The 26,279-nt window shown below is 38.2% G+C and overlaps 1 protein-coding gene across 3 annotated transcripts in view; it reads right to left on the bottom strand.

Moving 5' to 3' along the window:
- LOC136259139 (uncharacterized) overlaps positions 1 to 26,279 on the bottom strand; it is a 154,460-nt gene that overhangs the window by 65,411 nt on the left and 62,770 nt on the right. Inside the window, exon 1 of one of the 3 annotated variants that reach the window (XM_066052562.1) lies at positions 3,943 to 4,023. The exons of the other annotated variants lie outside the window; for them this stretch is intronic. Within the exon in view, the coding sequence (XP_065908634.1) occupies positions 3,943 to 3,960 (18 nt within the window). The 5' untranslated portion in view covers positions 3,961 to 4,023. Of the gene's footprint in view, positions 1 to 3,942; positions 4,024 to 26,279 lie in introns of those variants that run through there. 3 annotated transcript variants of the gene reach the window in all.

Raw genomic sequence — 26,279 nt, 5'->3', positions numbered from 1 at the left:
CATGAGGCGAAGCTGAGTGCTGTATTTGTCTCAAGACACCCCCCGAGTGCTGTATTTTCATGCGCACAAGCACAGGCCATGCTTTTAGTACTATATTGTAGCTACTCAGTCCTGGTCATCTGGCTCGGAGCAATTTTCTCTAGTACTCAAACTGCAGTGATTTTCAGTGATCAGGATATCAGTAAGTGTTATATAATTTATTTCTAGGTGTAGAACAAACTAATAGGATTAGTTAGGCTATTTTTAACAATTTGCAATGTCACGCACATGATCAATTGTGCTGTCTTTGTGGAGCCATGCTTAAATAGCTTTCAATTTCTAGCTGTAGAACAAACTAGTAGGACTGGTTTTACACTGTGTTGTTTTCGAATACTCCATAAATAAATTCTCCACAAAACTGTATTGTATTTTCCCAAGTGTTCTTTATTTGCCCAATTAAGTGCATAACTGTACTGTATTTTCCCAATTAGCTGCATAACTGTTCTGTATGACTCATACAGTACAGTTATACTAATACTGTAAGTACTGTATGAAGAATACACTATGTGGCATCGCTTTGATCCTTCCATGCTAAGTACAATGTAGAATAATATTGTACATTGCGTGGGTGGATAAAAGCTATGCCGCATATTGTATTGTACATACAGCGCTTATTAGCTGCATAACTGTACTGTATGAGTCATACAAAACAATTATGCAGCTAATTGGGCAACTACAGTACAATTATGCACTAAATAGGGCAAATACAGTACAGTTATGTCGAGAATTTATTTACGGAATGTTACGAAACCAACACACTGTAAATTGCTAAAACCAGCCAAACTAATCCTACCAGTTCATTCTACGGCTAGAAATAGACTATATAAACACTTACTGATTGTCTAATCATGAAGCTATTTAAACACGACTCCACTAAGACAGCACGATTGGTCAGGTACATGACAATGCAAATCGCTAAAACTATAGCCTAACTAATCCTATTAGTTCATTCTACAACTAGAAATAGACTATACAAACACTTACTGATATCCTGATCATTGAAAATCACATCGGTTTGAGTTCTAGAGAAAATCACTCAGAGCCAGACAACCAGGAGGTACAATATGTGACTGTCTCTGGGAAAGCCGGTCTTATCGCCCATTTAAAAGTATCGAGAAACACCAGTTTTAGATATTCAGTGTATTGTAGCTTGCCAATGGTGGTAGCTATGTGTGCCAAATTTTCACATGTTTTACAACAATTTATTACCTTCCAGTTCATCCACTAAAGAAGTGAGCAACAGTTAAGTCCCCACCATTTTAGATAGTTATTTTTAACCGAGGTTGGCTGTATCAGATGACAACCAAAAGGGGTGGGAAGTGGAGCGCCAAAATTGAAGGGGAACGTGTTGGGGTGAATTAGGCCAAGTTATGGGCCATTCTGGGTTCAAAACTGGCTAAAATGAAAGGAAATTTACAGCACAGGTCATTGTACAATACCACAGAGCTGTACAGCCACACACAGCCATCTCCTGGATGGCCAGGGTTCCATCTAGACCCCAGACCACTTGTATGGCTTGCCACTGTGCTTGTAAAAGGCAGCTAGCAAAAGCAGACCAATTTACTCTGGTCGACTGTGACTGAAATTTGATAGTGCATTCATAAAGCTTTGTGTTTGTGTGAAAAAATCTAACTTCCTGTCTTTTGGGCAATAAGACCGGTTTTCGCAGATCCAGTCACATATAACACTTAAAGCATTGCCTATGCTTGTGTGTATGAAAAATACGGTACTCAGGGGTGTCTTGAGCACTTGGCTTTGCCTTGTGCAGTATTAGCCTCTCGACATGCTTCCTCATGCTGTATTTTGGCCAAAGATAATTAACTAAGTTTGTCAGTGTGCTTACAGTAACCCATTATTATTAATTTTGTTGTCTACACAATGATATTAGTTGGCTTACCAAGGTATGTACAACTCAAATACACCATTCCCACAGTTGCTAAGATTAGTGCACAAACAAAAGTATAATTGAAATTCAAAGATTTGCTCATTTAAGAGCAATCAAATGTAAAATCAAAGCATTTAAATCCTGTAGGCAGGTAACCAGTGATTATAACTACGTAGGTGTGCATGCAACTGAGAGAACTACAGGACAGGATACTCCCCAGATTCAAGTTGCTTACTGTGATAAAACTTGTACTTCACTATTGTTTACACACATTTAACAGCCTGATGTCTACAGTCAGATGTATGTGAAGCCAGAAATGTAACAAATGTTAGGTATGAAATAGTCAACAGAAAAAAATCTTGTATTATGCAATTGTTTATATACTTACTATACTTTACAAGCACTATTTCAATAAGTAAGTGTGTACAATTCCTATAACAATAAGTTTTACAATACATAGGTATTCTTTATTCCTTTGATACAATATACATGTACTATAAACTCTAATTGTGGGTTTTAATCATTACAAAAAATTCAAACTTTTTGCAGTTTTGCTTTCAAATTTACAATCCTAAATTATAGCACTTGTATATATACTAGTTAATAACTATCACTGTGTATTGAAATGTAAAACATATCAATAACATTCTGATGGTTATCAGCCCACACTTTCAATATTAACACAGTAGTAAACAAAAACATTAAACAGACAAATCCTCATTGATTATTTCACCTACTATGTACGTAGATAAAGCAATTACCTTTTAGAAGATCGCTAGAAATTGGCCATTTTACAGCATGATGCAATTTAATGCAAAAAATTTATTAAGCCATATATAAACAAAATACAGAATGACTTGCATCATGCATGTACCATCTCTCTTTAGAATTTAGTGCTTGTGTGATTAGGCACACATCAAAGGTGGATCCTGGGAGTGCACATGGAGGAAGTGCACCTCCTACAATACACAGTACAATACTTAACCATACACCTGTACAAATAATGATTGGTTTGATGATACTGATGTTCAGCTAAAAATGGAAATGGGGGAGGGTGCAAGAAAATGTGCCCACTCCTTGTTGGTCCAAATTCTGAGATCAAAGAAGGTTTTTACTCTAATACAATAATTAAATACTCTAATAGGAACAAGGAAAGTAAGTGATTTAGTAACCCCGATGGCTTGGGGCTGTAGCGTCCCAAGCTCAGCAAGGGCGCTAATAAGGGCATGAGGGGTTACTAAATTGTCTAGTTCCCATTGGTCATGTTGTCTAACTTATTTAGACTATGGTTTTAAAGTACGTACCTTTATAGCCAGGGCATGAGTGTTGGGTGAAAAAGTAATGCAGAATGTTCCTTCCTGAAGTCCTCACAGTGCCCACAACAATAATTGTGACTTGGTCTAGCAAAACCAGGCTTATCACCCACAACAGCAGGTTTGATTTTTTGTCACAAACACAAAGCTACAAGAACACAATATCAGATTTCACTGTCACAATCAGCCTGGGTTAACTGGTCTGCTTATACTGGCTGCTTTTTCCAAGCCCAGTGGTAAGCTATACCAGCAGTCTTTGGCCTAAATGGATCTCTGGTCAATAAGTAGATAGCTGTGTGTGGCTGTACAACTCTGTGGTGTTGGATAAAGACTAGTACTATTCATTTACTTTCATTTTAGCCAGGTTTGAGCCCTGAATGGCCCATAACTTGGTCTTATTCATCCCTTCACCTTCACCTTCCTCTTTCACTTTCTTTCATTAGCCCCTTACCCTCCCACCACCCCCCGCCACCACCCATTGCAATACTCGCCTGATACAGCCGAGCCATGGTCAACTTCAGTAAAAAAACTATCTAAAGTGGTGGGAAACTTGGCTGTTGGCTACTTGTTCACTAGATAGTATTAAAGGTAAGGAATTGGTGAAAAACATGTGAAAATTTCATCCCTTCACCTTCCTCTTTCACTTTCTTTCATTAGCCCCTTACCCTCCCACCACCCTCCACCACCATCCATTGCAATACTCACCTGATACAGCCAAGCCATGGTCAACTTCAGTAAAAAAACTATCTAAAGTGGTGGGAAACTTGGCTGTTGGCTACTTGTTCACTACATAGTATTAAAGGTAAGGAATTGGTGAAAAACATGTGAAAATTTTGTACATGTAATTAAAGCCATTGGCGAGCTACAACACTTTGAAAACTTAAAACCAGTATACTTCAATACTTGTAAATAGGTGATATGCCCGGTTTTGTCAGACCAGGTCACAATTATTCAACCGGTAACCAGAGTAACGGCTAGAGCTACAGTAGATATGCCGCTTAGTCTACTATTTGTCCAGAATTATTTGCAGAACACGGAGAAGAAGAGTATTACAGTATTATCAAGTACTGCAGTGAGCCTTTTGTGTTATAATTACAGTAGGTTGCGAAAAACGTTTACATTCTGTAATTGTAATTATGGTGTGATAACTAAGTAATTACGCATGTTTGTACTGTACTTACAGTCATATGTACCTATGAACCATGTTATGCTTATATGTAGTCTACAATGTACTACACTGACAACAATAGTACCTGTACACACTGTAGAGTAGGGTATGAACAAACATATAAACAATAGCAAAATGTGACAGTCTCAACACAAACCAACACACTGTAGTTTGACAAATGTGACTGGATCTGTGAAAACCGGTCTTATCACCCAAGACAGGAAGTTTGATTTTTTCACACAAACACAAAGCTTATTCAATGCACTAACAAATTTCACTGTCACAGTCAACCACAGTACAGTGATCTGCTTTTGATGACTACTTTTTCAAGCACAGTGGAAAGCCGTACAAGTGGTCTGGGGTCTTGATGGAGCCCTGGCCAACAGTAGTTACATATACAGTGCTGTACGATTGGGCTGGGACGAAGCTTCGGATGTTTCATAGGTTTGGAAACTAAGTAAACTTCAAATTATAAAAGTATCGATGTTCGTCTCTTTGCGGTCGATCTTCATGTGCCATGCCCACTTTTGAAACATTGCAGTTTAGATCGCAACCATAGTTGTAGCCATAGAACAGCTTGTAAAGTGATAGATAATGCATGGTAATGTCATTTTAGCCATTAGTTGGTGTTTACCTATGCATGATTGCAGTATAGTGGACACACCCATTTACAGTTGATCAATCGTGTCATTCAGTACTGCTGCTATGCACTTTCCAAATGCTTAGAAAATTATTAAATTAAATAGTATTAGAAAGACAAAGCTTAAGAAGCGAATTGGCTAATATTAGCCACATGTGGCAATGGTTCCAAGAGTGGAAATCAGAGGACACCACGCATTGCATTGTCGTGGTTTGGAAATCTTTTTCCACGCATGGAAATGACCAGTACCAAGTGTAATTTTTGCTTTTGCCACGGGAAAAGTTGCGTGGCGTCATGCAAAACATGTCATGCGTGTGTGAAGTTATAAATGGACTGTAGTGTATATGCAAAAGATAGATTAAGTAGACACATTCTCCATACTGCTCTTCATGTTTCAGCTTGAGTAACAGACAGAACAATATAGTTCAAACTGAGCTGATGAAATACAGTAGCCACAAAATCATTATTTTAGGAAGTGCACATGCGTACAGTTTCAATCTGAGCATATTATTAACATATATACAAACTTGTTACAAAATTAACAAACAAACAAACAAACGTAACTATGAAAGTATCATTTAAATGCCTCAGATATCCTAGTGTCAAAAATCTATGTGGCTACTATGCAAAAGTGGCCATTAATCAAAGGCAGTATATGTATATAGCAAAAAGCAGCTGTTATGTGCGACGACTATTCAGTATATCAAATATAAACTGTTGTTTTATAACAAGAGCATGTACTTACTTACTTACTTTTTTACATCACATTTACTAGCTCTAGTATATTTTCAGTAAGATGTGCACTAAAAGGGAACAGCAGATGAAAGATATGGCCTCCAGACACACTACAATGACTAGTGCTCTTTCCTTACTGTGAATAACAGTCTACGTACTTCAACTTTCTGAACCATGTACAAGCAGACAACTCCTTAGAACAATCAAGGACTACTGGATTCAAACAATAGCCGAGGCTTCATTCAAAGGCAGAATTTATACTCTGTTTTTAAGGTGCAATGCAGTCACTATTCAAATGTGATGACTATTATATAGATGTGGAGTTTAACCAAGGAAATATGTGACCTAATTTTAGAAAACCATCGATATCCACACATTTTAAAAAATTCATTTTATTAGTTCTTTGTTGTCTACAGGGACAGAGAAACTTGCTAAGTTTCAGCTTTGTAAGTTAAGCAGTGTTGTAAATACAGCACTAGACAGCCGGACGGGAAAATTACTTGATACAGAAGCCATCAAGAAAAGAATCTACAGGCGCTTACATAAACCATCATAACGTACTGATACAACGGTGTACGGAGTTGAATTGTGGCTCATTGTGTTCACCATGAATTTGTGAATCTAACAAGGTATAGGTTTTTACTAAGGCATGCTTACATGTTCGAGAGAGAAGGCAAATTCATTCTAAACAATCGTCGGTAAATTCTTTCATCACCGCAACGTAAAACAAAGCATCTGTAACCTTGCAACATTTTCGTGTATGGAGATGAAACAAGGATTTTTGTACCTCCTATGAACAGGTGAACACAATGATGCCTAGGATTTATCCATTGGAAGGTTAATTCACCCACCAGTGAGGCAATGAAAACTTCTGTAAATTTTTTCTGGAGCTTGAATTTTTACCCATTGTTTTTAAATGCATTTTATTACAAAAGTACTATTGTGCGTACATCGACGGTTTTCCAAAATTCGGTCACAAATGGTAACTAGTAATGCAACTTATAAAATGTCACTGTAACTAAGTCTATCAACTAGTTACTATACTATCCCAACTCTGGTAGTGATCCAGTTTCAACACTGGTCGGCACTCTATTCCACTTCGGCACATACAATGTTACTTTTAAACACTAGTACTCAGTGCTTGAAATGATTTTCATACTCGTTCAGGAGACTTTCTTGACATAGTACATATATCACTCAATCAGGAGCTTCAGCAGGTTTACTCAACTTGTTCTATGTGGTATAGTGTCAAAATAGTGTATTATGTAATAACATTGCTGTATCTCACAAGTTAACCCTTAAACCGCATAATCCAGAAAACTGGATTTACACTTAATAAATACGCATGCTTTGCACAAAGCGCTGTAACTTTCGAAGTGTCCATCCTACGGCTATGCGATTTATGTCATTCTACTCATGGTATAGCAAGGATAAAAATGATACCTAAGGTTTTACCCTAACGCTAAATGGTGAAGCCAAAACTAGCCGTGAAAACTTTTCGGTAAGGAAACACACAAACCCTTTACATACCTTTATAAAATGGTCGATAACTCAATGGTAGTTGATCCTATCACTTTGCAACAACTTTCATTCAACTCTTTGTGAAATGCTGCATCAGGCCATATATAACTCAAGTGAGTAAACCCACAATCGAAATTAAACATGTGACAAGAATTTAGAAACATGAAGACGTGACTTGTCGCTGTTCACCGCTTCATAGCAAGTAAGCCACTGTAGTTACAGTGTTCATTTAACCTTATCCAAGTAGCCCAGTAAACACACTTTTAATCTATGTGTATTTGTAGGCTGTAAGAATTAAGTTGCCCCACCTAGTGTCACCATGCATGCCCATATTGTGTAAACACGCATTTCCGAAAAGTTTTCTGCGGGTTTAAGGGTTAAACAGACTAATAACCAAGTTTATACATACATTTTGCACCTCAATAGAAGCAAGATCAAGATAAAAGTAGGATGGTGCTCAGTGGCATACGTAGTTATCATTGAGGCATCCAAGGCAGTAGTCGACTTGGGAAAAGTTAGAAAACTGAGAAGATAATTCAGACCCCAAAAGAATACGATACTCTAATAGAGCAGTCACCTATATTCAACTCTAACAGAGTAAGAAATTATTTAACGAAATAACACTAAGCTATGGCTGTCCCTAGTAGTTGTAGAATGGTACAAGTCACTCAGATTAAAGTGTTCTGGACAGCAATGAACTTGACCAGAAATATGCAATATTACTTAGAAAACTTTTGAATATATGTGACCGGATCTGCGAAAACCCGACACAATAGCGCAAGCCTAAATTTCCAGTATACAACATTGAAAACAATTGGTGAAATATTTGTGTATTTGTAGCTTAGAAGACCCCTTCCTTGCAGTCAAACTTAGATAAGGAATAGTTTACAGCTTTATTCAACATATCTTTCACTATGACTTAGTATTACAACTACAACTAAAACAGTTAGAGTACAGCATTATATACCCAAGGTTCAGTTGACCTATGACACTATATTACATTGTTTATTATTTCTAGATCATTGTTTATTGTTAGTCTCATGATCAGTAGAAATCAGGTGACAAGTCAGGTCTCTACATATTATTGAAAAAATTCTGTAAATTTTTTGAATCCCTCTTTCTTAGTGAAGGCAACGACTAACAATAAACATCTGGATATCATCTTATTCGCCTACTCAAGAGGAATTAGGAAATCTTTGTTTCATTGCTGTAGACACAAGGATATGCAAGTTATGAGCATTTGTTTACATCATGTTGAAGCGACTGTACGCGATTGATTTTTCTTCATGAATTTTGCCTTTGTATCTAGTGAAGAAAGGTGATAGAAGGACAAACTTACCCAGTAAACGATTCCCCTATCCATGGCGAACACGACGATGAAAATTTCAGCCCAGTACATCCATCCTTTCGTAAGTTACAACCGCTTTAGTAAGCGCCTGTAATTTATTTTCCCAATACTTGCTGTACAAATCAATTTTTCTGTTGTAGGGCTGTAACTCCAAAAGTTATTGGTATATGAGGCTGAAACATTGCTACAGAATACACTTGGCTAAGTAGATTATAAATATTTAATAAACAGGAATTTTTAAAATGCGCTATTGTGTCAGGTTTTCGCAGATCCGGTCACATATTTTGATCACTGTGTAGCACCTCAATCAGATGATGAATACGTACTGTAGTACATGCAATCTGTGTATATTGAGCAAAAATCAATGACAGTTTACATTGGGTGTATACTTTATAGTTATAGCACATTTACAAAGGATATGACAAAAATTAATGCACGAGCGCTCACACCAGAGTAATCATGTTATAACTACTGTATTATATTCTACACACCAGCAGATGAAACGATTATAGATAGCAAGCTGTAGTGAAACAGCACTTGTTGTCTAGACATCCAGATATCTTAGATTCTTTAGCAGTGCCACGCCCATCTACTCACGATTAGTGAAAGAGACAAGAGTTAGTGAAGGTGACAAGAGTTCATCATAAATACTCCTTGCTCAGGTGAATGATTCTAGGCACTTGTCAGTATTAAAGACTTGAAATCCTTGATTGATCAGACGTTTTAGACTCTAAATCGATGCCACGCCCATCTACTGGTGATTATTGAAGGAGACAGGAGTTAGTGAAGAAGACAAGACTTCATCGAAAATTGCTCAGGTGAATAATTGTTGACGCTTGTTACTAGAGACTTGTTTACCATTTAGATAAGGATTTCGTGGAATGTGTGAAGCTACACCATATATGGTAAATGTAGCTACAAAGAGTGGTATATCAGTTATATACCACAACGCGGCACTTTTGATCTCAACCACAGGGGTGGTATATATGTACAGTATGTATAATACAATACATTGTGGCCACACTATCTGGTCTTGACCTATAAATTATTATGTACGTATGTAGTTCTGTAGTGTTGTACAGTAGAACTAATGAAGGTTTGTGTTTTGTTGCAATAAAATCATTAACCAGAAAAGCCAGCCTCACAATACCATCATGACATCCTGGCAGTATTATAGGTATAAGTGAGTTCAGTGACTTTATTGTGATCTGAAATGTTTACAATAAGTTACTTCTACTCCACAATAATAAACTTTACTCGAGAACGTCACACAAGATGAGATAACAGGACTCAACTATATGGCGTTGGGAGGCAGCACTGGCTCAGTTCCACCAGTTGTGAGGTCTCATGTTGCAATGCCTGTGTTGTACCAAATACTTGGTCACTTAGCTACTCTGACTTGACCTGTCACGGACTACAGTCAGTACTGTAGCTAGCAGTAGCTACCGTAGACCTAGATGGATTGGTTACCACAGAGCCCCAGTTAGTGCGTTGTTCAAATTCATATTTTCTTTATCTAGATAGCCAAAGAAATGGTCAACCAAAGTTTCAACTCTAGAAGATAAGAAATTTTGAAGTTATCTTGCTACAAAGTTGCAATGGCAAAAAATTGATTTGTGCAGTGACAATAAAACAATAAACTACAGGCGCTTAATAAAATGTGACCGAATTTTGGAAAACCGTCGATATACGCACAACAGTACTTTTGTAATAAAACACATTTAAAAACTATGGGTAAAAAACGCAAGATCCAAAAAACAAATTACACAAGTTTTTATTGCCTCGCTGGTGGGCGAATTAAGCTGCCAATGGATAAATCCTGGGAATCATTGTGTTCTCCTATCCATAGGGAGTACAAAGATCTTTGTTTCATCTCCATACACGAACAGATTCTAAAGTTACAGATGTTTGTTTACGTTGCGGTGACGAAAGAATTCACCGGCAATCGTTGTTCAGTGAATTTGCCTTCCTTCTCGAACAAAGAAGCATGCCTGGGGAAAAACTATACCTTGGTGGATGCACAAATTCATGGTGAACACAATGAACCAAGATTCAATTCTGTACGTCATTGTATCAGTAAGTTATGATGGTTTATGTAAGCGACTGTAGATTCTTTTCTCGATAGCTTCTGTACATATCAAATTATTTGCTCGTCTGGCTGTCTAGTGCTGTATTTCCAACACCGCTTAACTTAGGAAGCTGAAACTTGGCTAGTCCATTCCTCTGTCCCTGTAGAAAACAAAGAACAAATAAAATGCAATTTGAAAATTGTGCGGATATCGATGGTTTTCTAAAATTAGGTCACAAATGATCATAAGGTAGAGAATGCAGTCCTCTACCAAGATGCAACTTGCACCATCAAATTCTCCCTGAACACGCAAATCCATTGCAGGGTAAGGTTTGTCTTCCAGGCCTTTCCTACGACCAGGGGGATTCGGTGAAGGCTAGCGAACATGATAAAAAGCGATAGTGAACCGTTTCTCCAATGCAAAGCAGACTAATGCTGATATCTTCCATCTCCTTGGGAGTACTGACACAAAACAAAGATTTTGGAACTTCTCTTGCTTTGGGGATCACGATGCTACCAAGGTTTTTGGTGTTATCACTTTCCTTTCGAATATACAAAAAAAATTTCGATTTCGTAAATATTCAACCCATTGTGTTCTGCAGGCCCAGCATGCATTTATTGTATTCTACTGTAGCTAGGCTTGCACGAACATATGGGACCGGTCACAAATATTTATGTGGTGTAACCCTTTCACTGCTTCAACCGGATTTATCCGGTTTGATGCTATAAAAGGTGCTTCGAGTGCAATTCTAATGCACTACCACTTCTATCATGAGTTTTATAGTACGATGCACTTACCCTGAAACGCGCATGCCCACAGAGGGCCCGTTTCTGGGATAACCGGATCCTTCGCACACTATTGCAGGTTTGTTACATAATATCGCAAAGTTTTTCTTCTTAGAAAAGATGACTGCCATGCATCCTTGAGTTGATAGTCATGTTTTGAAGTCCACTGGATTGTTATTGATAGGCTAAGACAGCCAAGAATCACTGTCGGCTGTTTTCCAGAAGTGTGGCGTGATTCGCTTGTGTGCATTTATGCATATATGCATATATGTGCGTATATGTTCATTGGATGAAACGCTTGTGTGCATGTGCGGACCAACAGAAATGCCTTGAGGTGGAACGACCATACTGCAACACTCCAGGATCAATCGTCTGACATTGAATCAGAAATACACAAGAAAAGTTGCTATAGATATACTGTGACTGTCTATATCATCCAGGAGGGCGATCAATGTCATAACTACATCGCTTTTGAATACTGTAACAATCACTCAAAGATAATATTAAGGATCTCAACAACTAAATAAAAATAGAAACCACAATTAATAACATTATTAAACTATCTTGATTTGCACGTGATGAGTATCTTGATCTTACTATGCGGTAGATTATGCTAGGGAGCATGGCACAATACTGAGCTAGATTATTGAGCAGCATGTCTTTAGCACTTAATATATGAGATACTGTGTGATTGTGTATTCTAATTGTTTAAGCAAGCATGGCCTATTGTGTTCTTTCATAATCAAGCCCAGTTTAGCTGCTACCATATACTACAGTAGGTACTAGCAGATCTTTAAATGCCTAAAATAGTTTTGTGACATCTAATATATAATATACACTCAAAGAGTCAATATGGAAAATTAACTCCTTGGTATGGTTTCCTGGCATGAAGATGACCATTTCATTGAAGACAAAAGCACAGAAGGCAGACATTTATGAAAACCACAAAAGGCACATCTTTCACTTGTGAGTTTGATGTTGTTTCATAAAATGTTGGCTGTGTGCTGCTTCATTTGGCCTTTAGCCTTGCAACTGTTAGGCAGGCATGCAGACTGACAGCCTGTAAGACCGATATCCAATTTTTGACAATTGATTCTAGATTTAATATCCAACTACGTATATGCATTTTTCTAGTGTGGTTCAGCCCCAAAAAAATTACTTTGTTGTACTGTAGTATATTGGTCTCAAGGACACTTCCCATACACTATCACTGTTTTTTCATAACTGAAAGGTTGTCTCCAGTACTGTCTGGACCCAAAATACAACCATGTCATCATGAATCATGTGTGGGATACAATGTGCATCAAAAAGAAGTAATGTGCTACAAGTAATAGTTGTAATACACCCATGTGGCCCTCGGGCGCCGTGTTTACAAATCAGATACAAACCAAATGGGTGTCTTATAATTGATTGGTGGTATGGGGCATGCGCAGATCAAAGGCACCATTTGTAACATGGAAGGAACATGAAAGCAAGGCTAATGTTGGCTACCACTGAGTGCTGTGTACAAGGAACGATTTTACTCTCTAATTACTGTCTTGATGGTTAGTTAATTCATTGTTAGCTAGTTTAGTTTATTTATTGGTAGTGTGTATTCCATGTGCGAGAACAAGGTGCCATCATCTATGCTAATCACTACAGCCATTGTACTGTTTCGCATCATTTAGACGGGTGTAGCCTAAGTTTCTGATATTCATTGTTGAGTAGTGCAGCACTATAACAACCTTGGTTAGCTTAATTTATTGGCAAATGAGCCTGTGTATACAGTTACCGACTCAGCACAGGCAAATGTACTGCTTCCCTTTCTTTCAGACAAGTGCAGTGTTGTGAGTACAGTCATTTCAGAGCGATTTACCTCCATGATGTATTATCCTTGTACTGTGACTTCCTGTGTTAATCTGGTGTTTGGTTTTGTTTGAAGACTAGAACTAAGTAGTGGCCAGACTGTGTCGCTAAAAGGAGGCACTTACAACTATTTGTAAACCAGTTTACAACTGATTTGTAACACTGGCAGCAGCATTTGATCTGCCGACGCACTATACTACAATTTCCGGATGTAACGTCCATTATGTTTCCCTCTTGTGTAGCATGTTGTATTATTCATTACAGCAAAAGTATCATTATCGTGTAACTAATTACATTTGTAAAAAATTGCCGTTAACTATGAAGAGTTCCTTGATAAGCATGGAAAGCACATTTTTCACTATTTCATCAAGAAATCCAAGTGCCTATACAAAACAACATCTTTAATAAAGTAGTAAAACAAGAGATGAACGATGGTAGTTATTACAGCATAGCTCAGTGGGAAATCCCTACTTTGCATGGATGTTCAATGCCAAAGTAGGGATTTCCCACCGAGCTATGCTGTAATAGCTACCATTGTTCATCTCTTGTTTCACTACTTATGGCTTGGATCCCTACTTCATTTTTAAATTTATAATTTTTGATACAGTAGTTTGTTTAGTTTTTGTTAAAGCATACAGCTACCTATAAGCATGTTCCTGTTCTATTGAAGTGACTGCTGTATTAAAGCATCTTGAGTCAGCCTGCAAAGGCGTGTGTTTGCCAAAATGGGTGTGGTCATCGTGGTTTTGATCGATAATACATAGAATAAAGAATGAGCATGACCTTGTGACCTATTGTGAAGACACAGGTAGCTATCTAGTATCGGTACCTCCGTATAGTAGCATAATCTAAGTGCCTTAAATTCTGCAGCATCTACTATGCTGCTTAAAGAAAGTGTTGATACGGAAATTAACTCCTCGAAATGGCTTCGTTGGATGAAGAAGACAAACAGCCTCATTAAAGATAAAAGAAAAGAAAAAGCTCAGAGGGCCTACACTCATCAGGACACCTAAAGGCACATCCCACTGGTGAGTTTGTTTTTGTGACATAAAATGGTGGCTGTATGCTGCTTCATTTGGCCTTTCTAGCCTTGTGACTGTGGTCAGTCAGGCAGTCAGTCTAAAATTCAAGTTTTGGTAATTAAAAAAAAAATTCTATTTATATCCAGCCACCCTTAAGTGTTTTATTATAATTAAGGCTGTGTTATATATCACATGGACTAGTACTATTCTGTAAAGGTGATTTTCATCTCATTAAGATGTCTCTAGGATGATTCGCGAAGGTGGAACTTTTGGTGGAGCAGTAAATTTTTTGGGAGAATCCTACTTAAATGGTACTACTGTACCGTTTGATAAGCAACATGCAACTTACAGTATGTCATACCTCTTCTACATATAATCATGTTCTTACAAATATTAGTGTTATTAACAGCTTTCTACAAGCATATCAATAATTCAATTATAGCAAAAGCCTACCATAGTATTGTATCATACAGTATGGTATTGCTATATGGTAGGAATAATGAAGGTTTGGGCTTGGTGTTACTATTCAGTGGACTGGACTACTGGACTGGAACACTGGACTACTGGACTGGAACACTGGACTACTGGACTGGAACACTGGACTGGCTGGCATATATTTGGCTTTTTCACATTCTATGGTTGGATTTATGGAGTCTTGCTTGTAAGATAGCACACTTAGGGCACATGCAGCCCACTCAAATGCTGAAAATGAGCAGTGGAATATACGAAAACTGTATTTCACCATTCATTATGCCACTATACATCACTTATTCCTTAACCTGTAATGTTGCAGGCACTGCAGGGTATGCAACAGAAATAATTAACCAGCGATCAACTTGCCAGTAGACAATATCCTTCAAGATATCGTTAGAGCAAGCTAGTTTTGCTTCCAGACTTCTGTTTCAGTGTAGGGGCTTATCAATTAAAGGCTATAAATGCCCATGCTGAAAAATATCTAATTAGTAAGCCCCTGCACTGAACTAGAGGCCCAGACTAGCCCTCTCCTCGAGCTTGTTCTAAGGATATCTCAAAGGATATTGTATACTGGCAAGTTGATCGCTGGTTAACTATTGCTGTCACATTCCCTGTACTGCCTGCAGCATTACAGGGTAAGTAATAAGTAATAGTGGCATAATGAACGGTTTTCTAATATTCCACTGCTCGTCTTCAGCGTTCGAGTGGGCTGTATGTGCCCTAAGGGTGATAGCTTACTAGCAACCACAAAATGTACAAAAACCAAAAATATGTCAGTCCAGTAGTCCAGTTCATTATTCCTGTCCAGTAGCTCAGTCCACTGAATAGTAACGCCCGTTTAGGATTTCTCACCTAAAAACAGACTCACTTTCCTTCATCACAGCTGGTCATCATAACCAAACCCAAAAATTCCTCAGAGTGACCTCAAAATCCTTTAAACTACTAACTGACATGGTGGCGTCTAATCACTGGACTGGACTACTGGACTGGACTACTGGACTGGACTACTGCACTGACATTTTTTTTGGTTTTACACATTTTTAAGGTGGGGTTACTGTACATTAGGGTGGCTTGGGTAACAACATTTCAGCACTGAGTGGTGAATACGATACTGAAAAGTAGCTGTGATGAGTCAGATGGCTTCAATGAAATGTGTTCTATTCACTGCTTGACGCTATCTACTCTACTGTAATAGCAGATACTGACATGTAGGGATAGTGGTGTACGCAAAAATGTTTCTCTCATTATTAGAGGCACACGTGATTATTGTGATACAACTTTCTATAACATATGTGTATTGTGACTAGTCACTGAAGTCCATGATATGTAATGGTGTGCAATGGGAACACATTAAATTAACCTACTTTTAAAACTTGTACGTATTGTGTGCCGTACTGTATGCCATTGTGCTATGACTATCCAATTTTCTACTCTTAGTAATAGCTAAATGACATTGTAATATGATTAACAGAATACAGACATTTCATTAGAGTAACAAAATATAACAAGTTATGCAATGGGATCTAGTTTGTGTGTTCACACACACACACACCAAAGGTTACTATATAGCAGATATACCGACATGTGTGTATGCCCAAAAATGTTTCTCTCACTGTTAGGCACACGTGATCATTGTGATACAACTATCTATATCAGTAGATAGTGTCAAGCAGTAATTAGAATAAATTTAATTGAACCCAATTGACTTATCACAGCTACATTATGCTTTTTAGTACCATATCCACCACTCAGTGCTGAAATGTTGTCACAAGTCACCCAAATGTACAGTAACCCCATCCTTAAAAATGTGTAAAACTTTAACATATGTCAGTCCACTAGTCCATTTCAGTATTCCAGTCCAGTAGTCTAGTCCAGTGATTAGACACTACCTAACTGACATACTAACTATACACAATGGAGATTATGTCAACATGCAGAGAAAAGTTTGACTGTAAAATGGTAAATGCATTTTTAATCATTAATTTAAAGTCAGTAGTGTAGCTAACAACTGCTGATCACAATTCAACACTGATTAGCAAACAATACTTGCTCAACTAAACTAATTGCACATAACACTGATATGAATGCTGAGGGAAACAGGCCCACCTGCATAGTATGTAACAATAGCTACTACCAGCTATAGTTGGTCAAATATGTGCTAAACAAACAGTCCAGTAGTCCAGTACACCAGTCCAGTTTACTGGGCCAGTGCAGCAATTGTATACATCAAAGGAAATATAAGTTGGATTAGGGACCAAAGAATAAAAAAGTAGTGAAACAAGGAAACAGCAAAAAAGTAGTGCACATATATATACTACAGTGAAACCTTTCTGATCCCAGCAGTCTGGTACATACTACTGTCTGTATCTTAGTGTCCGTAATTAAGAAATGCATGCCAATAACACTGAAGTAACTGTTTTTTTTTTTGTTTTTTTTTTTTAAATTATTGCTACCAGTTTGTAATAGTTTAGTGGGTAGAAGGGGAAGTCAGTAGAGACCATTCATTGTCACTCCCCTGGGTTATAAAAAATGTTTTATCGCCTAGCAACAAAGTGGTAGTTATTATTAGTAGAATAAACAAGCCACCTAACAGGTAAACAGCAACCTATGGACTCCCTCCTTGTGCTTTTATCTAACCCAAACTTCATTATGGTCAATAAACTACAAGCCACATACTAATTTGGAATGTCTGGACAATCAAGGTGCCAGGATAAGGTTGTGCAAAGTTAATTATATGTATCTGGTCCTACCAAGTCACAAAAATCGACCAGGTGACCAGGCTTTTTTTTTGTACAACTCTTAGATGTGGTACACTACATTTGACAATATAGTAGTTGTATGTAAATAGCATTTAAACCCAAATTTCCAGTATGTAGCTAGCTACAGCTGAATGAAGCTAATAGTTATTGAAGCCATAGGGAAAAACAAAGTCAAAGTATAAAGTTAATGCATCTTTATAAGAAAAGAATGTTTACAAGACATGAAAACCTTTCAACAGACAAAATATTATAAATTATTGTACATATGGTGATTGTGCAATTCATTCAGCAAAAATGACCAGGAAGGGAACCAGAAACATATAATTAACTTTTCATGGCCTAATAGAGATCAGGATAAGGGAGGTTCCACTGTAATGGGATTTAATCCCTAATACACTTAAGTCTATAAACTATAATTGAATTAGGAATATACCATTTCAAAAAAAGTATGACACCAGGTATGCCATAAAATAAAAATTCATATATGAACACACATCCCAATAATCAATTACTGAAAAGAGCAGTAGCCACTGTATGCTTCATCTTCAGCTATGTTCCACCCATTACACAGAAATACAAATGACGAACAATATGAAACTGCAATAACACAGGTGAGTAGCTTAGTAGCTGCCACCACAGCCAAGCACCATCATACTACTGTGAATCAACACTTTGCATCATGACACCTTGCATCATCTGCAGCAAGAAGAACTGGGACATAAAAGAGGACAAAGGCAAGTCTGTGATGCATGTACGGTATGTACAATACTACGGTTGGAGAAGACACATCTCAGGACAAAGCAACATTGAACTGGGAAAGAAATTAGTCCCGTAGCCTTATGCATTGTCTAGTTATGCTTGGCTGAAAGTATCACTAGTAGAAAAGTCTAAATTCTGTAGAAACTTGTTGGAACGCTCTTAATTGGGCTTGGATATGCTGGGTTGCTGCTAAGCTCATGTATCTCTATTAAGTGCATATTATTTGTTAAGCACATACATATTTCTTGTAATTAACCATGGATGATAAGCACACATGGCAAAACGCGATGATAGAACTGATACAGCAAGAAAATGGAAAGAAAAACTGAAAGTACTGAAAATTAATGTCTCCTCAAGCACTTACGCCTCCCTTGAGGTTTCTCTTCGCTATGTATACAGCAAATCAGCCATCTGGATAGTGATAATCTCGTTCATCACAAAGGATCTCACCCAGAAATGGAGTCAAATATCCTTACATACTGACGGGGTGACCGGCACAAACTATTAACTACTCTATTACAACGTAGTGATTCCGCACTACACTCACCATAATTATTTATTAGGTGTACAGTACAGCTCACGGGTAACGTCGCGTGTACACGCATGACGCACGTGAGATGTGCTCGAGTGACCCACGTGGATGCAGCAAGGCTACAGGAATGCTCAACGATAGTTAATTTTACTCGAGAGCATCACGCAAGACGAGATAACAGGTCTCACCTATAGTATTGGGAGGCAGCGCTGGCTCAGTTCCACCAGCTCTGAAGTCTCCTATTGCAATGCCTGTGTTGTAGCTACCGAATACTTGGTCACTTAGCTACTGACTTGACCTATCACAAACTACAGTCAGTACTGTAGCTAGAAGTAGCTACCGTAGACCTAGATGGATTGGTCGCCAAGAAATGCCACAGAACCCCAGTTAGTGCATTTTTCAAATTCACATTTTCTTTATCTAGATATAGTTAGCTAAAGCAATGGTCAACCGAAGTTTCAACTCTAAAAGCCAAGAAATTTCGAAGTTACAGCGCTACAAAGTGGTAACAGCAAAAAATCGATTTATACAGTGACAATAAACTACAGGCGCTTAATAAAATGATTATAACATACGGATGCAGTCCTCTACCAAGATGCAACTTGCACCATCGAATTCTCCATGAACAAGCAAATCCATTGCTGGGTACATTTTGTCTTTCAGGCCTTTCCTACGACCAGGGAGATCGGCGAAGGCAAACGAACGTGAGAAAAAGCGACAGTGAACCACTCGTCCAATGCAAGGCAGACTAACGCTGATATTTTCCATCTCCTTGGGAGTACTGACACGAGACAAAGATTTTGGAACTCCTCTTGCTTTCGGGATCACCATGCTACCAAGGTTTTTGGTGTTATCACTTCTCTTCATTGTGAAACAAGCGCTTTAGAATTTACAATTTGTTTTCGATTTCGTAAATATTCCACCCATTGCGTTCTGCGGGCCCAGCGTGCATTTATTGCATTCTACTGTAAAATTAGCTTGCTAGGCTTGCACGAACATATGAGACCAGTCACAAAGGTTTATGTGATTTAAGTGCTGTATGAAGTTACTAAACTCAGTAGCGAGTGTTCTCAAGTTTCTTGCGCGGCTAGTGCATATCCACGCGATGTTTCACAACTATTGTGCAGTACATTGCAAAAGAATGGTCCCGTGAGAAAGCATGAGCATTACTCACATGTGTATACTCACGACGTTACCTGTGAGCTGTGCTGTATGTACCTAACAGATAGTATGATTTTTACAAAAAGATTTTATCCGAAAATTATAAGCACATGCGCTTAACAACCTGACTTTACGGTACTGCCAAGTTGTTTTGAAGGAAAACTGTGGCTGTAATTCTGGTGATTTTGAAGGGTAAAAAAGTCCTTAACTTCATGATTCCTAATATACAGTACGGTAATACAGTAATACCACACTGTATGATTGTTCCTACTCAGATATAAAATTTTTATTGTAAACACTTGTTGATGACATACATACTGCATTCCTCGGGCAAGATGGTCAGACAAGACTTTTGCAAGTTGATAAAACTATTGTGGTAGGTATACTTTATAGGGTTGGGAAATATTTCAATATTATCACCTGTACACAATATTAGGCCATCATCATTATTACATTACTTGTTTCCCATCACCCAATGGAACAAAAATTGATGCAGGTGGGAGCTGATTATTGACTATTAATTATATACTTGACTCTTGCATATGACTGTTCTATTAGAGTATCTTGATCTTGAGGGGCTGCTAAGACTGTACACCCATGCACCCTATTGAACAAGAGTGGAGTGGAGGAACTTCCATCTTTCTGTTATAGTTATATGCACAGCTAATGCATTTACCTTAAAACTTGGTCACTTTGTGCTTCCTTCTATCATGACATGGTGCATTCATGTGATCTATGTATAATCATTTAAAAATTGTTTCAAGCAGTGGCGGGAAACAAGAATTTAATAATGATGGTCTTACAATGATGTGCAATACTGAGTACCACATCTATTTTGAAATAAGGCAGTACTAGTTGTGCATTCTTCAGCATGCAAGTACACAAAACTTTGGAATTTTCAACAAGAGTAGGGACCACAGCACATTAAAAAAAGTACCAAAACAAAGTACGTGATATTACATCACAGTAAAACAATAACAAGTGTTATATCCCTACTGTGCTCACGATACCATAATGGGTAGGGATATAACACTTCTTATTGTTTACTTTGATATAATATTGTACACTACTCCAGCTTGTTTCAGTACTTTTATTGATGGATCCTACTCTGATTGAATATTCCAAAACTTTATTGTGTACTTGATTGCTAACTTTTCTTGTAAAACAAAACTGCTGGTGAACCCACGTGTACTGCATCAATAGAAAGAAATGACGACACATGCCCCAGCTATCAATTATCGTCAGAAAAGTGAAGTATCATTTACGCTTTGTTGTCAGCCATGTTCAACCCGTTACACAGCATTACAAATCAAGAACTGTTTGAAAAGCACCCCTCTGCAATCAAAGTAGCCACTACAAAAATATGAATGATTTCTGTTACAAAGGGAAACCGTCATGTGCTACCGCCAAATCAACACCTTTCACTATCAGCAAATATGGATTGGACATGAAGGAGATACTGGTAAGTCCATGAAGAATGCATTGTATGTACTGCGGTATGCCAAAAAGCACATGTCCGGCTGAAGCGACATTGAACAGTGAAAAAATCAAGCCTGTAGCCTTAGCCGTTATTGAGTTTTGCTTGTCTGAAGCCATCAGTCAGTTACTCAGTCAGTCAGTCCCTACACCATTACTAGACAGATGCTAACAGCATCGTGGGGTGAGCCTGAGTGTATATTTTTGAAGTATTGATGGCAGTAAAAACTACTGAGGAATTCTGGAATTGCATATAGAGTTTACAATATTTTATGCATAATATTTTATGGAGGAGAGTGTCTAATAATCAATATAGCCTGTGCATATTCACTATGTACACATCTGCAAATCTTTCATTGATGGTATGATAGGTGTTGATAAGGTCAAGTCTTTGATCTGAGAGTATTCTACTTTAACCACCTCTTTTCATGTCATTGCAGCTCTTCGAATTCGACACTGCATATATTCATGGTTTCTATGCCTACTCCTTTCTGCCTCTCTAGGAGTTTCTCCATCCCTTCTGAGCTTGTACTGCTCCCTCCTACGTTGAAGACGTTCCTCCATATCCATTCAATAGTTACACGTGGCCAGGCATCACTCACATGGCATAACAGTAATCTACACCAATAATTCTTGTGAGATGAACCATTACACATACCAAATATGGCTAAGCAGTAATCTATGCCTTTAAATCCTCTGTGAAATGAACCATTACTAGAGCTGGGCGGTATTGAAAAATAGCAAACGGTATACCTTCCATAAAAAGTATCACGGTATTACTAAATATCACAGTATTAATGTTAAAGCTATTGGTATTAAAGTAACTGCCATTTACCTCAACAAAAGCACCAAATACCCATGGTAGCTCAGCAAACCTCAGGTACAAATTACCACAAACAAACTTGTTTACATAGTTTGGTTAGCTGACTACATCAGCACCTACCTACAAACATTGTCACATGTCTGGTTACCTTCTAAATATGGGATGAACAAGCCCAAAGCGTGGTCATATTGCCCAGATGGTATGGTGGCATTAAAAAAAAACAGGCGGTATCAAAACTGGTATGACTTAAATATCACAGAATGAAGGTTAACTTTAGTTAACCAAGGTTAATAAGAATGGAGGGACGTGCGGCTTGCATGAGGGCATTTATTGGAATAACCAACCAAGGTCTTATTGTGCGCACGTGCATATAGTTGTGGGAACCGCGTGAGAAGGTGGAATTTAAAAGAAAGAATGAAAATCAGAAAGCTAACCAGCAAGCTTTCTTGGTGACGGTGAAAGAAACTAAAGACGCTAAGTTCATGAGCAGCTACTAGAAATCACTTTGGGCTTCGTCACCCTCATGACCCTCGAAGGGAAAGTCAGCGATACAATAGACACAACCCCTAAGCAGCCAGGAGGCAGGTTGAGTAAGACACTCATCATCCCGCCAAAACCATCTTTCTGCCAATTCGGGATGCGTCGCGTTGGTATGGTAAGCACTCAGAGTATACTGACGAAGCCTTCCCCCATATGGGGTGAGAGCCTTTGTACTCAGCATTGAATTCATTTTCCCACAACTAAACCATGCGGTTGATATCCGCTACAAGGGAGAGCAGCCTCTACAACCCATGAATGTTAGGGAAATTCGCCCGACTGCTCAGGCACAAGCAGCAGCAGTGTATGATACCATGTACATTGTTGTTGTTCAGTTATTGTACATTGTTGTACTGGAGCTGTGGTGTTTCAACCCACTGGGATACTATCAGCGACAAACTACCTATCCCAGTCACAAATTAATCAATACCAGGAGCTCATGAGTGCCACAAAGGGTGACCAGCGTCTAGTGACTAAGTGCAGTGGTGCACCCACGTTGTTAGAACAGCGAATTCTAACTAATTATAATATAAATTAATTATAACACCTACCTAGTCTACCTCCAGCGTGCTATCACATAGTAAACTGGTCCTACTGTTCCACTCAGTCGTTAATTGTTTTTAGAGGTGCTTACTACATATAAACATTAGGACTAGCTTGTTATTGTGAGACACTAAGGCTACTGCTATTCAGTGGTGTGTATCCCAAAACCTAAAGAATGCTTCTAATGTGGCACTCTCAGTGTTTGTTTGGGGTATGGTTTCTGAGTGAAAGGTATGTTTTTGTCAAGTTATGGTGTCATAATGATAGCTTATTCCTCTTATGTTGGTTATGCCATAAGCATTCTTTAAGTTGCCCTTAAACAAATAGTATAAAGCTATAATCAGAAGCAAATATTTCATTTTTACATTAGAGTGCCCATAATGCCCTATCATGTGCAGGCTCAACTGGTGATGGTAGGATGTCAGCCATGAACAGAGAGTTAGCTTTACATAGTTAAAACAATATTATTAATCTAGCAACCAAGCAGTAGTCATGTTTAGCAGCACAAATCATAAACCAAACAGGTAAACTATATGGTTTAAGTTAGGTTCCATCCTTTGACACTATGTTTGAGCAAGCTGAATTATATGGTACGCAGTCTATTTGGATGGCGAAAGTCCCTGCTAAGTCATGAGTGAAGAGGCCTCAGCTCAATAAAAGTAGTCTTTCCCCCCCCTCCCCCCTCTTCATCAACCCTTACTGCCATCTTAATTAGATCAAAACAGGTGAAGGTCTCCTCTGTGTGTGTGTTGTTGATGTACCACAGAACCCATTCTTTTCAGCAACTACACTGTATATAGGTGGTACTATAGAATACTAAGAAAGGATCAGCATTCAGCTATGTAAAATGTTTGTCTTATTATACAACCAAGTAGTAAGAATAATACGAAACGCGGTTAAAATTACGTCATAAATAAATAAAAATAATAATAATAATAATAATAAATAAATAAAACTAATGAACTAAGTTCAAGCAGGTGCAGTATGTTTCGCCTAAGGACTTTAACTAAGAAAGGAGTCCAGTGTCCAGGCACTAGTGGTATAGTACCTAACAGCACAAATAAACTAAGTGGACCAGCGTCCAGCCAACAGTATGTACCTAGGGACATTAATAAACCAGTGTCCAATTATTGTACTGCTGTAGTAGTTAAGAGCACTAGTATATGTACTAAATGGTCCAGCAGCCAATAACTGTAGTGCTATAGTACAAATAAACTAACTAGTCCAGCACCCAGTCACTAGTGCTATAGTACCTAAGAGCATTACTGATAATATCCTATGTTTAGTCAGTGTGGTACAAAGGGTATTACTATATGGACCAGCATCCAGCTGTGGAAATGGTACCACTTGGTGGTATTGATGATTGAAGTGGGCCAGCGTCCAGAGCTGGAAATGGTAGCACTTGGAGGCATAAATGATTGAAGTGGACCAGCGTCCAGCTATGGAATTATATGCACTTGGCAGCATTAATAACTGAAGTGGACCAGCGTCCAGGTATGGAAGTGGTAGCACTTGGTGCTATTAACAATTGAAGTGGACCAGTGATCAGCTATGAAAATGGTAGCACCTGGTGGCATTAATGATTGAAGTGTTCCAGTGTAGTGTTGCACCGATGTGATATTTTGCTGATATTCTGATACAATACCGCATGTCTATTCTTAAGTGAATTTTATCATAAATTTGTTTATAAAGGAAATATGTAGTGGTGGTAGTGCTACAAAAATAGCTGACAATACTTTTAATCAGTAGTAACAACACTGCACAGCAGTAAAATTCCATGGCTTGGTGCACATGCATGTATTTTAAATAATACATATATCTGCATCTGCTGCTTTTCTTTTCTTTTCCAGCGGCAGCATCCTTAGAAATAATTCTCAGATAATTAGATGAGTATGCAGGTATGTCTGCATAGTGCTGTATATTCAAGCAAGTTGGTTTTTTATGTTGACAGTGAGCCAGCCTCTAGACACACAGTCACAATTGGAGGCCTAGCTTCTTATCTGTAGACAGGCACAACACCACAGCATTATATTATGTAGCTCTGCAAGCATGCATTCATTGTAGTGTTACAAGTATAACCAGTACTACAACTGATTAATTTAGCAATCTCTAAAAATCAATTAAAATTAAAATTAAAAACCAGCGAACAGTTCTACTTTGGTAAAAAAATATAGGAGCTTTAAGGATTAGGGTGGACCAGTGTCCATCTACTGGAGTTGGATTGTTCTACTAAGGATGATATCAATGTCCAAGAGCAACTTGAAGTACGCAGTGCCCAATGATTGCAGACTTCGAAAATTACGGACCTGTATCAGGTCTCTGGATTAATGGTCGGCCAGTGTCCTGCTACTGTAATGGCTGCAATGGTTCTGGCTACCGTTAACATGCAGTCACTAGTGGAACTGCAACCATTGTTTAATTGGGGGTTTGCATTGCAATTTTAATGGTTACTGGTTACAGTTGTACAAAAATCAGAACAGCTGTTTTACCATAATCAGAAATCAGTTGTAATGGGCTGTGGCCAGTAGATTATTATTTCAGCAGCTGCAGTACCCCTGGAGTGGAGGGGACATTGGAAACAGTGGAAATTGAAAACTGAAACTGAAACTGAAAAACTGAAACGGAAAAGCTAAAATTGGTTAAAACTTCATATTAACAGGTACCTCTTAACAAAGACCACCCCTGTAATAAGACCACCTGTATAATAAGATGCCTCTAATAAGACCACTTCATTATAGTCATGTCAAGTAGGTCCAACAAAAAGGCCATTAGGTGTACTCATAATGTAATAAAGTATCAATCAATCAGACAGTACTTAAAAGTTAAAACGACAGCTGCAGGGTTG

Source organism: Dysidea avara, chromosome 6 (genome assembly GCF_963678975.1).
Source record: "Dysidea avara chromosome 6, odDysAvar1.4, whole genome shotgun sequence".
Taxonomy (NCBI): domain Eukaryota; kingdom Metazoa; phylum Porifera; class Demospongiae; order Dictyoceratida; family Dysideidae; genus Dysidea; species Dysidea avara.
The sequence above is the reverse complement of the archived record's forward strand: the minus strand, read 5'-3'. Positions and strand labels throughout refer to the sequence as shown.